The 14,580-nt window shown below is 38.5% G+C and overlaps 1 protein-coding gene across 1 annotated transcript; it reads left to right on the forward strand.

The window, feature by feature from the left end:
* Positions 1 to 418: 418 nt before the first annotated feature.
* Positions 419 to 14,218, forward strand: TRIM22 (tripartite motif containing 22). The gene is made up of 8 exons (XM_025459250.3): positions 419 to 621; positions 5,521 to 5,992; positions 6,541 to 6,636; positions 7,278 to 7,508; positions 10,275 to 10,297; positions 11,703 to 11,803; positions 12,108 to 12,134; positions 12,393 to 14,218. The coding sequence occupies exons 2-8, from the start codon at positions 5,582 to 5,584 to the stop codon at positions 12,986 to 12,988; spliced, it is 1,485 nt and encodes a 494-aa protein (XP_025315035.1). The 5' UTR covers positions 419 to 621; positions 5,521 to 5,581; the 3' UTR covers positions 12,989 to 14,218.
* Positions 14,219 to 14,580: the final 362 nt, after the last annotated feature.

A 14,580-nucleotide genomic window follows, 5' to 3' on the forward strand; every position in this document is an offset into this window, starting at 1 on the left:
TGGAAAAATTTTTCTCCCTAGGCTCACACTGAAGAAACTTTTAAATTTTATTTTTACTATTTACAATAATGGCTGCTGACAGTCATTATGTCTGCTCATATTTACAGAGATTTATAACTGATTATCTTTCCCATCACTGTCTGCATTGCAAGAATTCAGATCCAATCTTTCCGGATCATTATTTTATCCTTCATGACTTGCTTAGGGCTTGAATATAGGATAAGCTCTACAAATAATTATAGGATTAAATTGAAATGCTGAGTATTCAGGCTATATCATTGTGCTTCACTTTTTTTTTTTTTTTTCTTGCTCAAATATTCTTGCTGGAGTAAGCCAGGGTAGGAATAAGAATGCAGTGATTGGGTGCCTAGCTGGTGCAGGTTCTAGAACATATCCTTCCCTGGCATCCTACTTGGTGCCCTCCCACAGTTATTGTTTTGTAAGTTTCTTCTCTGCTTCTTTTCTTTCATTTCCCCTTCTCAGATTTTAAGTTTCATTTCTCACTCAGTTCCTGTAGGGAAACTCTCTTGTGGAGAGCAGTTTTCTGGCTTGGTGAGTGAATCTTGCCTATACCTGCATCTGATCTCCGCTGAATCAAGACTTCTCTACTTCAACCTAAAGGTGTGTGTGGGGCAGTTTGGGAGGGCAAAGGACAGGACGTTTGGAAGGAACATATTGAATGTGTTTGGATGAGTTTAATTTGTGGTTCTGAAGCTGCTTTAAATTCACCAAAGAGCCAGCTGGTAGGTTTTCTGCAAAAGAGAGGTGCATTGAGTCTGGGGGCACCATGACTGATAAAGAAGGGAGGTTTAACAACATCAAAAGCCTTATTTGTTTCTTGGAGGGATCATTATTTCTCCCAGTTGAATTACTCTCATTTTCTTTCTTCCTTAGTTTTGAATTTTCTACCTTGCCAAGGTGAGCCAGAATAACTTTCCCCCCCCAGAAACAGAAAATCTCTTCTTCTTTTCCTCCAGCAAAGCCCATGGAATGGAGCCCTGTTTTCCCTCTTCATAAAGGCCCAAGCTCCTGCAGAAAGCCAGCACAGACAAGAGTCCTTATCTGGACTTGTGAGAGGGAAAGGGAACTTAAGGGCTGTGCCTGGGAGAAGAAGCTCTTGAAATTCATCCTTTTAATCTTCTTGTCCTGATAACTTCTGGGAAGCTGTCTAGGACCTTTCTGATAAATTACCAGACTTTTGGCCAGCCTGATGAGAGAGGCTGGATGATTAGACGGCTGTCCATCTTTGCAGCTCCTCCATGGTCACTTGTCTCTCTGGAGCTCCAACCACATGTTTTTTTTTTTTTGTTTTTTTTTGTTTGTTTGTTTGTTTTTCTGAGTGTGCATGGCTTACTGCCATCTCAGCAGCACCTGCACAATGCTCTGGTGTTCACTCCTGCTTTACGAGAAGGACAATCATTGTATGGTTTCACTCATACAGGGAATGTAAAAAATAGTGAAAAGGATTATAGGGGAAAGGAGAGAAAATGAGTGGGGAAAAACAGAGAAGTTGACAAAACATGAGAGACTCCTAACTCTGGGAAATGAACAAGGGGTAGTGGAAGGGGAGGTGGGCGAGGGGATGTGGTGACTAGGTGTCAGGCACTGAGGGGGGCACTTGATGGGATGAGCACTAGGTGTTATACTATATGTTGGCAAATCAAGTTCTGATAAAAAAATATATACATTAAAAAAATGAACTTGTCCTCTATCATCTTAGACACACCTTCCCATTGCTTTCTAGCTCAACCCTTTACTCCATTTTCCCTGCACAGAGCTAAGGAAGGGAGTTGGTAATTTCTCAGAAAGAACTCCATCTTAATCTCTCTGAACACCTTGTAATTTGATCTCCATATTATGTAATATTTTGATGTGTAATTTCCTTTTACTTTTTAGAAGTCATTGGTCTGTGTCTTATATCTAGACAAGGTTTATATATAGTGAATATTAACTGTTTACTCGGGGGCTAGTACAGGGTCCAATGGATGGGAGAAAGTGAATTAAAATTTTTTTAAACATTTTAGATTAAATTCACAAGAGCAAAAGTATATAGCTCTGATGAAAAAAATTGTATTAACACTGAACATTCAATAAATACTAAGCATCTGTAAAAGATTATATTCTGGGTGAGTGGAGAGAAAGTAAATAAACAGCAAAAGGATAATTCAATATGAGAAAACATGAGTGAAGTAAGCCAGTCGGAGAAGGACAAACATTATATGTTCTCATTCCTTTGGGGAATATAAATAATAGTGAAAGGGAATATAAGGGAAGGGGGAAGAAATGTGTGGGAAATATCAGAAAGGGAGACAGAACGTAAAGACTGCTAACTCTGGGAAACGAACTAGGGGTATTGGAAGGGGAGGAGGGCGGGGGGTGGGAGTGAATGGGTGATGGGCACTGGGGGTTATTCTGTATGTTAGTAAATTGAACACCAATAAAAAAATAATAATAATAATAAAAAAAAAGAAAACAAAGAAACAATAGCACGAATAGACAAAAAGGCCTGCCAAAGGGCCTGGTGTCTATGGTGTGCCCTGCTAAAGGGCTTTAACAATTTAAAATAGATTTCATGGTAGGTATCAGTGTGAGAAGGTGATTTTGAGCTGAGTTTTCATGGAATTGATGGCTTTAAGATGGATTTTTGCCCAGAGTGATCAAGGAACAAATAAGGTAGCCAGTCTAAATCGGGGAGGAGTAGGAGCTGGGCTAAGGGGATGAGGCAATAGGAGGGGATGTATAATGTGAACCTAACTCAACCACCATAAAGACTGACTCAAGTTGAATGATATGTATTTGAGCAGAGAAATGGCAAGATTGATTGATTCTATAAAAAAAAAAAAGAGAGAGAATCGTTCTTGCTGGTGGGGTGAACAGTGATGAGAGCAGATTGTATGAGATGAATGACAGTATCAGGGAGACTGGTGGGGAACCTATTCCTGGAATCCAGGTAAGAGATTCAGTTGGATGGGATCTAATTTGAAGAGACAGACAAGGATTAACCTCCTGTCACTTACGGACATGGACTTGTGTGACAAAATGACTGCTTTGAAACAACTGGACCTCAGAGCTTGAGCTCTTGGGGGCAGGGTCATTTATGTGGGGGAAGATTAAACCCTGTACTCTAAAGGGTGGTAGAAGGGGGAGCTCTGGATGTAGAGAAATGCAGAGGAATTGTAACACTCCTGAGTTCCCAGGTCTCTGGATGCCAAGAACAAGCCTTACTTTCCAACTGACAATTCCTAATCCAGGGAATAGGGAAAGTATTATAGATATTGTCGAACCCCCTCATAGGACTTTCTCTCCTTATTGTGAAGACACTTTCATTTTTCTTGTCTAAACTGTGCAGACACAGAAAGCCTCTGTGCAGACAATCAGGATATACTGAGAAAAGGAAACTTAGGATCTAGTAGGCCCTTACCCTACCATAGAAAGTCCTACATTTGTACCATCTCCAAAGTGAGCCTACATTTTGTCTCTGTGTCTGTCTGTCTGGTTTAGGTGGAGGGAGTTTCAATGGTGAAACACTTCTTCAATGATAGAATAAAGAATAAATGAATAGAGGAAACAGATGCACTTATATTAGTTTTCTGGGACTGCCATAAAAACACAAATCACAAATCGTTGGCTTAAATGAAATTTATTTTCTCGCAATTCTGGAGCCTAAGAGTACAAGATCAAAGATGTTGGTAGGGTTGGTCTTTCTGCAGGTGGTGATGGAGGATCTGTTCTGGGTTTCTGCTAGTCTGGTAGCTTGCTGGCTATCTTTGGTGTTCCCTGGTTTGTAGATGCATCACCCTGATCTCAGCTTTTGTCTTCACATGGCCTTCTCCATGTGTGCATGTCCATCTGTGTCTCCAAATTGCCTCATTTTATGAGGACATAGTCATATTGAATTAAAGCCCATCATAATGACTTCATTTTAACTTGATCATCTGCAAAGATACCATTTCCAAGCGAAGTTACATTTACACATATTAGAGGTTAGGACTTTGACATATTTTTTGTGGAACATAATTCAACCTGCAATAGCACCCAATGTGTTTGAAACAGGACAGACTTTATCTCTCTATCAATGGTCTTTGTTCTATATTGAGTCTTCTCTCCCACAACTGACAGAGAACTCAATGGAATTTATGTTTCTTGAGATCTGTCATGTGTGTGATCCTGAGTATATGAATCTGTTATTTTCCTCCCTAAAAATATAAATGCCCATCTAGTTCTTACAACCTTTACCTCCGTTTGTCTTTGTTAATATCTTTGCAAAGTGCAAAGATAACTCTGAAAGAGGATCCTGTGGATTGTATGTCCACCAACTCTACCCTTTATAAAATAATGATCTCTATAAATAGAATGATCTATACATCATTTGATTCTATTTATACATCTGAGGAAAGGATATACTCCTATTTCTCAAGGATTTTTATATAAGGGGTAAATAGGTCAAAGTCATTTGTAAACTGCAACTGGTTATAAAATTGTTAGTGATACAATTATCTGCCTATTGTGGCCCTTGCTGTTTCTATCTCCCTATTTGGGGAATGAATTTGAGGGCATGGGAAGACTCCGTGTGTGACAGATGTGTTGGGAGGTAAATTTTTCAGCTATTAGAGAACTGCTAATAAGTGGAAAGAAAAAATGAAAAGCTAATGAGAAAGATCTAGTCAATTACAGAAAGATGAGGAGTTCTAACTTTATAAATTCATCACATTTTGTGTTCCTGTGTATGATGTTCCTCTCTAGATACCAAGGAACTGTCAGTGCACGAAACCATGCCTGATCTATCCTTAGATTACTTTTTAGGAGGAAGAATAAGACATTTAAAGAAAGATGTTATATATTATATAGTAAATAAGAGAAATTTAGCAAATTTACAGCAATGTATCAATTGACCAGAAAAGACAAACCTGTATAAACAGGCTCAAAATGGGGGAGACTGCTAATGACATTCAGTTTGTTTTCAAGTGATGGAAATGTTCTAAAATTGGACTTGGGGTTGGTAATACAGTTCCCTAAGTTTACTGAAATCATTGTATTGTACTCTTAAAATGAGCGCATTTGATATACATATAACTTGATAAAACTTTTTAAAAAGGGAGTCAGGCAAATATTAGGGGTAGGATCACTCCAATTAGGAGGAGAGCAGTGCAAAAGACCAGGTGTTACAGTGGGTTTAGTGTATTTAACATGGAGGATGTATTTGGGGGTGGGAGAGTAAAGACAGAAAAAATTGATGAGTTGCACATGGTTCTTGGTAGGAAGGGCTTCAATTTGTCCTACCAGCAGAAGAAGAGAAACTAGCAAGCTTGCCCTGATGGAGTGAAATTTCTCATGCTATATAAACTTAGAGTCAAGTGTTTGAAATATTACAAAGAGCCATTTTCATTCTGCTATTGACTTACTTCTCTTGTCTGTTTTCCTTTCTGTATTGTATATTAATATTTTTCCCTGTTCTAAATCTCTACATAATCAGTATCCTTTCTACTTTTGCCTTTCTTATCAATATTCCTGCCCCTACAGGAGTCTGTGAGCAAGAAAGGCCTCAGTAGTCAGGACAAGAAGAAGCCAGGGGAACACTGCAATGGATTTTCCAGCACAGGCAAACATACAGAAGGATGTGACCTGCCCCATTTGCCTCGAGCTTCTGACAATGCCTCTGAGCCTGGATTGTGGCCACAGTTTCTGCCAGGCTTGCATCACTGCAAAGAGCATGGAGTCAGGAACCCATCAAGGAGAGGAAGGCACCTGCCCAGTGTGCCAGTGCAAATACCAGTTTTGGAATCTCCGACCTAATCAGCCACTGGCAAACATAGCGAAGAAAGTCAGGGAGAACATGAGCCCACAGAAACAAAAGCTCTGTGAGGTCCATGGAGAAAAACTCCTGACCTTCTGTAAGGAGGATGGGAAGGCCATTTGCCAGCACTGTGCCCAGTCTGCAGAGCACCGTGGTCATCAAATATTCTTCATAGAGAAGGTCATCAAGGAATATCAGGTAGGCCCAAGGGTGAAGGTAAATGGGGCATAATGGTACCTCAAGTGAATCTTTCACTTTTTAAAATTACTTTCTTCTCTTGGTCATCATAGAATTGAGCTCTGTAATCTCTTTCCATACTTTTTGCTCAGCTTCTGGGATTTAAAAGATTTTTTGTGCATTCTTTCACTTGATCAGAAATAAGAAGTTAGATGAGTGGAGAAATGCTTCCCAAGATAAATTCTGATTGCCCCTTTGAAGAGAGGGTTTCTGGGGGTACACGGTTGGTTGAATGTGAGAAATATGTCAATGAGATGAAAGGAACTTCCTTGGTGCAGTATCAGCTCTTCTAGGAAAAAAAAAATAATCCTGTTACTCTTGACCAAGGGATGGTAGCTTGTGTCACCCAGTGATACAGAATACCTCTTTAGATTTTTGTCTATATCCTAGATTCTAATCACCAATTTCATTTCTGTAACCTAGTCTCTTCTGAGATGAGTCTAACTTCTTCCCTCTATCCAGGTGCTAAGAAAGCTCATAGATTGATTCTGGTGACTCTTTTCTCACAGGAGAAACTCCAGGCAGCTCTGAAGAAGCTGAGGAAGGAGCATACAAAAGTGGAGGAGTTGGAAGCTGACATCAAAGAGAAGAGAGTTTCCTGGAAGGCAGGAAGAGATATTTCCTGAGGGAGTTCTGAGACAGAAAATGGGCAGCACCTTGGTCCAGTCACAAGGATGCTCCTTCCTCTTTGTTACTTCAGAATTAATGAATTTGAGGGCTTCTTAATTAGTCTTCATTTCATTCCTTCACTGTTGGGGATTGGGTGCCAGAGAGTAGACATATCATGAGTGAAACCAAATATTGGGAAGTGAAGGCATGAAGGAAACAATAAAAATGACTCATGAATCCCATGTCCCATATCCATCATCAAGTTTGCACCACTAATACTTCCAGAAAACACATTGAGAAAAGCTTAGTGTTCCCTTTGTAGGAGGTGTGGGGAGATGGGCTTCCTATGTGGTGTGGCATGATTATACAGGACAGGTGTCTGCAATCCAAACTTCATCCAGCTATCACTTTGTGCCTCAGAGTGGGTCTTGATAAAGTAGACTTTAATCTATTTCTTTGGGAGAAACGCAAGAGACAATAGTGGGGAAATGGCTTTCTCGGTAGTTGCTCATTGCCTGTTCCCTATCTCTTTGAGAATTCTCTGAGGAAAATAGTTCTTGTCTTGGTTCCCAGGTCCAGACGATGTCGGCCCTTGGCCAGACACACTGACTGCCTCTTTCTCTTCTCATACCCAAAGAATCATATGCAGAGCGAGAGACAAAGGATTCTGAAAGGGTTTAATGAAATGAGAGACATTCTGAACAGTGAGGAGAAGAAGGTGCTGCAAAAGCTGGAGGAAGATGAAGTGAATGTGCTGGATAACTTGATAGTGGCCAGAGACCAGTTTGCTCAGCAGAAGCAATGCTTGAGAGAGCTCATCTCAGACATTGAGCATCAGATATGGGGGTCGTCAGTAGACACAGTGCAGGTAAGGCTTGGGTTGGAGCTCCTACATGATGAGATTCTGGGGAAACACAGAGACAAAATTTCCTTCTCTGGTGGGTCCCCACACTTTCTTTCTCACGGTGACATTCAAAGACTCTCAGGATTCTCAGTACCCCTTTTCTGACATTTGAAGGGTCATCAGGATAATTCAAAGTATGAACAGCAAGAGAAATTGCCATTATTAGTAATTTATAAAAGGAAGTGAAAAAAATGGAGAGAAATTCTAAATAAGCTTCCGTTATCTTCACTTAAATTTAGTCAAATAACACAAATCTCTGTTTATATTTGATTTTCTTGTTGTTGGTGAGTCTACACTGTGCAATACCTATGATTTTGATTTGCATTTCCCACGTGTAGACCAGTAATGCTGAGCATCTTTTCATGTGGTTTATTGGCCATTTCTTCTTTGGAGAAATATCTATTCAAATTATTTCCCTATTTTTCAAATTGAGTTGTTTGCTTTTTGTTGTTGAGTTGTAAGAGTTTGTTGTATGTTCTCTATACTAACACCTTATCAAATATATGATTTGTGAATATATTATCCCTTTTCATGAATTATCTCTTCAATCTCTTCCTGGTGTCCTTTGATGCACAGAAGATTTTAACTTTGATGTGGTCCAACTTAGCTATTTTTCTTTTATTCCTTGTGCTTATTTTTGTCATATGAAAGAAATCATTACCAAATCCAGTATTGTGAAGATTTTTACCTTTATTTTCTAACAGTTTTATACTTTCATATCTTTTTTTAAAAGATTTTATTTATTTATTCATGAGAGACAGAGACAGAGAGAGAGAGAGAGAGAGAGAGAGAGAGGCAGAGACACAGGCAGAGGGAGAAGCTGGCTCCATGCAGGGAGCCCGATGTGGGACTCGATTCCAGGACTCCAGGATCACGACCTGAGCCAAAGGCAGATGCTCAACCGCTGAGCCATCCAGGTGTCCCTACACTTTCAGATCTTAAGTTTAGAGCTTTAAATGATCTTAAATTATAATTTATGTGTGATGTAAGTTGTCCATGTTTAATATTATTGTAAAAATTGTATTATATTGAGCCTTTTTTGAGGGGGAATAATTTGTTGAAAAAAGGAAGGTGAGGAGATGGCAGTCAGAGTGAAGGGATGGGTTGCATGGGACATTTGTTTGAAATTAATTCAATTACTTTTTTTTTTTTTTTTGGTAACAACCTCTTGAATTATCTGTTGAACCATCCTTACTCTCAGCCCATTGTAATTGGTTAGGGTTGATAAAATCAGTAGCAGCAGGGATGTATGTTTCTCAATTCTAGGTAAATCAGAATATCAAATTCCTACATTTTACCAATGATGCAATAATTATTATAAGATATGCATCTGACCCAATTTAGGTCAATGGTTTTTTATATGCCTTAGAATTTTACTATCATGACTAAAAAGAGAAATTCTCTTTTTCAGCAAGTAATATGTCAGGGATTATCATTTAAACCAGGAGATTCAATTTGATACCATGCAGAGTCTAAAAAGAAAGTCAATATTGCAGGAAGAAAATAGAATTTTGAGAACACATTCTGATGACAAGATTTTCACTTAAAAACCTAGCTATGACTAAAGTTACACCTGCCCCTGAATTTATTCTTCTTTCTTTTAAATTTAAACAAGTTTTAGTTGGGTTTTTGTCATATACATTAACAACAAAAAAGCCTAATACAGAGCATAAAACTTTATCTGAGTATGTAGAGCCAACTGCTGGGCAAGTATTTGTTGGTATAAAAGGGGTTAGGCTGGAGAGAGGGAAACCAAATATATTGGTAGGTTTCTGTTAAAAAAATAAGGCAAATAATGGCTATACTGGGAATAAAAAGCTGGCTAAAAGATGTTGAGGCTATGGACTGGACTGGCTTAATACAATATTGGAATTCAGAGTAAGATTTCTAGTTTCTAAGACAGTGACTGAGCAGATATTGGTATCATTTTGGACAATGGAATGTAAATAGTTGGGAAATAATAAGTTATGTTTCAGACTTTCTCAGGTTCTGAGGCTTATTTCATGCTTAAAAATTAGGGATATTACCTATAGATAGTGTAGAGGAGGTATATAGAATGAGTAGAGGGAAGCCAGAGAAACATTTGTTTGAAGTGCTTGTTTACTTGTACCTGCAGCAAAAGAAAGTATACTTTTTGAGAACTACTATTATTAATTACTCATATTTGACTCTCCAGAGCTTGGAATAATGTCTGCAAATATGGGTTTCATCTTTATTTGTCTCTAGAACAAATAGAAACATAATGAATTAATGAGGTCTTCTCCTGAATGTAATTTTTTTTTTATGTCAAGTCTCTTATCTTCTTTTTAAATATATACCATCTCCCAGTATTGGAAAGCATTTTCTAATATCCTCACATGAGTGCTTGGGATGGTTGATCTCAGTCTTATCTTTACATTTGTCCTCCATATTCTGATCATCAGACTCTGACCATCTAACACATTCATACCAAGAGGTGTTAGGAGTCTAAGGTGAATAAAACTTTTTAAGGTAGGAGGGCTTATAGCTCCTTGGGGAGTTCCCAGACAAAATACAGGATGCATAATTAAATTTGAATTTCAGATAGAGAATAAATAATTTTTTAGTAGAAAAGTATCATAAACATTGCAGGAGGCATGCTTAAATTAAAGCATATTTGTTATTTATCTAGAATTAAATTTTAACTAGACATTTTTATTTTCTAAATATGGCAATGCTATACGTGACTCATGTTTTCTTTCTTCTCCCCAGGATATGATTAATGTCATGAAAAGGTATGTGTGGGAGACCAGGTATGGTCCTTTTTTTTATGTGAAGACAAAGTTATCTTGGGATCAATCAGGATAAAAAAAAAAATCACAGAGCTGGAGAATTTGGGAATTATATAATTTCAAAATTTTGATCACAGGTGAGGTTCTCAATGGAATTTGGTGATAGGAAGTCACAGAGTTAGGACCAATAAGAACATAATTTCACTCAAACCTCAATGTCTGCCTCAGTTTGGTTTCATATTTCATAGGTGTCTATCTTATTTTAGAGAAGATCCCATCCTCCATCTGCCAGGCCCCCAAATTTTCCACAAGGATAACACTCTTGCACTTATTTTTCTTCTGTATGTTAGAAGAAACAAGATCTTTCTAGTGGTTTTATTTGGATTTCCAAAAAAAAAAAAGCTCCAGTCTTTAAGAATAGTGGCTTTCATCCTGGTGCCAATAATTAATCTCTTCTTGCTTACACATTTTAGCATCTTGTAGAAAATATAGTCTTCTTGTGTCTAAAGTTGTCTATCCACCTGGCAGCATCTAGTTCTTTCCAAACACATGAAACTTTTAATTTTATTGTCATAATATCTCCTTTTCTAGATGTTTGTAATATTTCCCCAGGAAATGTAACCTTAAATATTATTATCTAGATATATGTCTGGGGATAGCAGGCTTTGGAGATCCTTCAACTTTTAATACAGGAGCTATGTACTTGATAACCTAAATCTCTCAGTAACCAGGGTCTGGAGCATCTTTACTGACCACGTGCCTGGGAAATTCCATCTTTAGTGGTGGAACCACTAAGATGACCATGACTTCTTCATATATCAGACGCTTTTTAAAATTTTTTTATTTTTATTTTTTTTAGATTTTATTTGTGTGTGTGTGTGTGTGTGTGTGAGAGAGAGAGAGAGAGAGAGAGAGAGAGGGCACAAACAGGGGGAGCAGAAGGCAGAGAGAGAAGCAGGCTTCCTGCTGAGCAAGGATCTTGGCTTGGGGTTTGATCCCAGAACCCTGGGATCATGACTTGAACAGAAGATAGATGCTTAACTAACTAAGCCACCCAGCTGTCCTTAAATACTTTTTTTTTTAGAGGCATCAAATATCTTTTAAAGGCACCATGAGTTCACCTAGTTTTATTATTTTTAAGAGGTAAAGTATAGGGTAAATTTTTCCATTTTAGAAGGAAGAATATGAAGCTCTTTGAGGTGAAGACCTTCTGAAGATCACATGGAGGGTAAATGGAAAAGTAGGCATGAGCATTTTTCTTCTGTTTGCAGCACCAGGATTCTCCCCTTTTCCCCCCTTCTCCAGTGGAGAGAATTTAAGTGTATCAGTGGGGTGAAAAGCGAGGGAAACAGTGGTCTTGTAGAGACACAAGGTCAGAAGTGAGGTGATCAATTTTTGTCTTCTCTAGGAGTGAGAGCTGGACCTTGAAAAAGCCAAACATTGTTTCCAAGAAACTGAAGAGTACATTCCTAATTCCGGATCTGAGTGGGATGTTGCAAGTGTTTAAAGGTAAGAAGAGTAAAGGGGAAGGTTTTGGGTGTGGAATTCTTGTGGTATTAGGGCAAAATAGGGGAGAGGATGTTGTTTCTGGATGAAGATCAAAGAGAAGATGTAGACTTTATAAGGAGAGGTAGAACTCCTGAAGGTGTGATCAGACCTAAGGGGGAACAGTCAAGGTGTCTGCTTCATCATCTTGTTCATGAGTTCATAGCCTCACAGAGCTGCCCTCCCTATCCCCATTCTAGTGAAAAGACAGGTATCAGTGTTTACTCCTTTGCTTCTAACGACATCATTGAAATTTTTGTCATTTCAGAGCTGACAGAAGTCCAATGCTACTGGGGTAAGAAGGAACTACAGTTTGTTCTAATCACTGTGTTCTGATTCCTTTTTAGAAATTGTGGTTACTATCAGGTCCCATGGTCTTAGTTTCATGTGTTCCTCTCAAACACACATGCATACAACAGTTCTTGAGTGTTCTACTCATCTCTGACCCATCAACATAAGTTTCTCCCAGTCACTCCCCAATATTCCACCTCACAGTGTCCCAAGACACATCTACTCTATATCTGTCACCTGACCCTGTCATTTTTTCTTACAGTGGACGTGATGTTGAAGCCAGTCAATGCTATTTCGAATATTACCATTTCTGCAGATAAAAGACAAGTAACAGTTGTGCACAACTTCCCACTTAAAAGTATATATCCATTTGATTTCTCTGCTTTTGATATTTTGGGCAGCCAACATTTTTCCTCAGGGAAGTACTACTGGGAAGTAGATGTGTCTGGGAAGATTGCCTGGATCCTAGGGGTGTACAGTAAAGGAAGAAGCCTCAAGAGAAAAGGGGATTCTGGGTTTTTTTTTGATCCAAAAGTAAATCATCTAGATGTTTACTCCAGATTCAAACCTCAACTTGGTTACTGGGTTATTGGGCTACAGAATGAATCTGAGTATAAGGTCTTTGAGGAGTCTTCCACTTCTGATTCCAAGGTTTTGACTCTTTTCATGCCTGTTCCTCCCTGTCGTATTGGGGTTTTCCTAGACTATGAAGCACGCATTGTCTCATTTTTCAATGTCACAAACCATGGGTCACTCATCTACAAGTTTTCTGAGTGTCAGTTTTCTCAGACTACTTATCCATATTTCAATCCTTGGAACTGTCAATACCCTATCACTCTGTGCCCACCGAGTTCCTGAACCTTCTTAGCCCCTCATCCACTTGTGTGTAGCACCCTTTGTCTTGGGGCTTATCTAAACCTGAGCTCATCTGCACCATTAGGAACACCTCTTCCTTCTTTTATTCATCTTTCATTTTAGAATATTTTTGGAACAGTCTGCTAGGACTGCTGTAACAAAGTACCACAGAATGGGTAGCTCAAACAACAGAAATGTCTTGTCTCACAGTTCTGAAGCTTGGAAGTCTAAGACCAAAGTGTCAGGAGAGTTGTTTTTGTTTTTTTTTTTTTTTCCTGAGGGCTCTGTCTATTCCTTGCCTTGTATATGGTTGACTTCTTTCTGTGTCTATTCATATCATCTTCCCACTGTGCATTTCTGTGTCTAAATCTACGTTTTTCTAAGGACATCAGTCAGATTGGAGCAAGGACCACCCTAATCACATCATTTTAATTGCCCCTGTAAAAACTCTATCTCTGAAAGGTCACATTCTGAAGTATTAGGGGCTAGGACTGTGACATATGAATTTGGAGGGAATAAGAGTCAAGTCAATAGTCTTTTACATGCCCCTATTATCCAGTGAAAGCTTGAGCCTTTTTCTTCCTAATATTTTGTTTTCATTAGCAGAGAATGTTTTTTTCCTTATTAGTTTTTCTTATTATTAGGAAAGAATGTTTATTTGCAAAGGGAACACATCTAATCCAGAAGGAGCAGTATTGCTGTACCTCCTTTGACATTTCTTTCCCTCATTCCCTCTGCTGTTTAATAGAATTAACAAAGGAAAACAGCAATTCTCTCCATGTGCATGGGACATAGGACCTTACATAGAAATCTGTCAGTAGGTGTTGAATCCTTCAGAGTGTGTTGCTTTACCAACGGCACCCTTTTATGTATCACAGAGTTAAAGCTGAAGTGCATAAATAAAATATTTACCAATAATAGATTGTTGGTGCTCAGAGTTTCTGAGGTCAAATCCTGTCTCTACTTTCAAGCTGTGTAAACCTGAACAAGTTACTTAGAACCTCTTGGTCTTATTTTCCTAAAGTAAAAATTGATGTCAAAGATTGTACTCATTTCCTAGGGTCACACTGAGAAACGAAATTTCATTAGTTGTGAAACATTTATCTAAGAGTTTTATATGTAAGAATAAATATCTGTTATTGATGAAAAAATATACACTGTATCGATGAGGTACAATTTTGGCTTGGTTTGGTTTGGTTTGGTTTTGCTTTAATAAAATGATAATTGACTCTGTTGAAGTCTCATTTCTCAGATCCCAGAACCCTACTGCAGACATTATGAATTTTCATGATGTGTCCTATAGAGGTCAGGTCTAGGCTTAACTGAACTTATGAGAGACAGCCTTTTGCTGCTCAGTCCTTTATCTTGTGGTGAAACACCTGAGTATGTCACTGCGTTTGCCCACCCTCTGCACTTTCCTCTCTCTTTCCCCCTTCTTCTTCTCCCTCTTCTTCTTTTCTTCCTTCTTCCTCTTCCCTCTCTCCCTTCTTCCCATCTTTCTCCTTCTTCTTAAAGAGTATGAAATAAAGGGTAGAACTACTCAGGATAGTGAAGATATGGTTTGTTCTTTGAGAAGCATGCATTAAAAATTAGGG

This window comes from Canis lupus, chromosome 21, assembly GCF_003254725.2.
Source record: "Canis lupus dingo isolate Sandy chromosome 21, ASM325472v2, whole genome shotgun sequence".
Classification (NCBI taxonomy): Eukaryota; Metazoa; Chordata; class Mammalia; order Carnivora; family Canidae; genus Canis; species Canis lupus.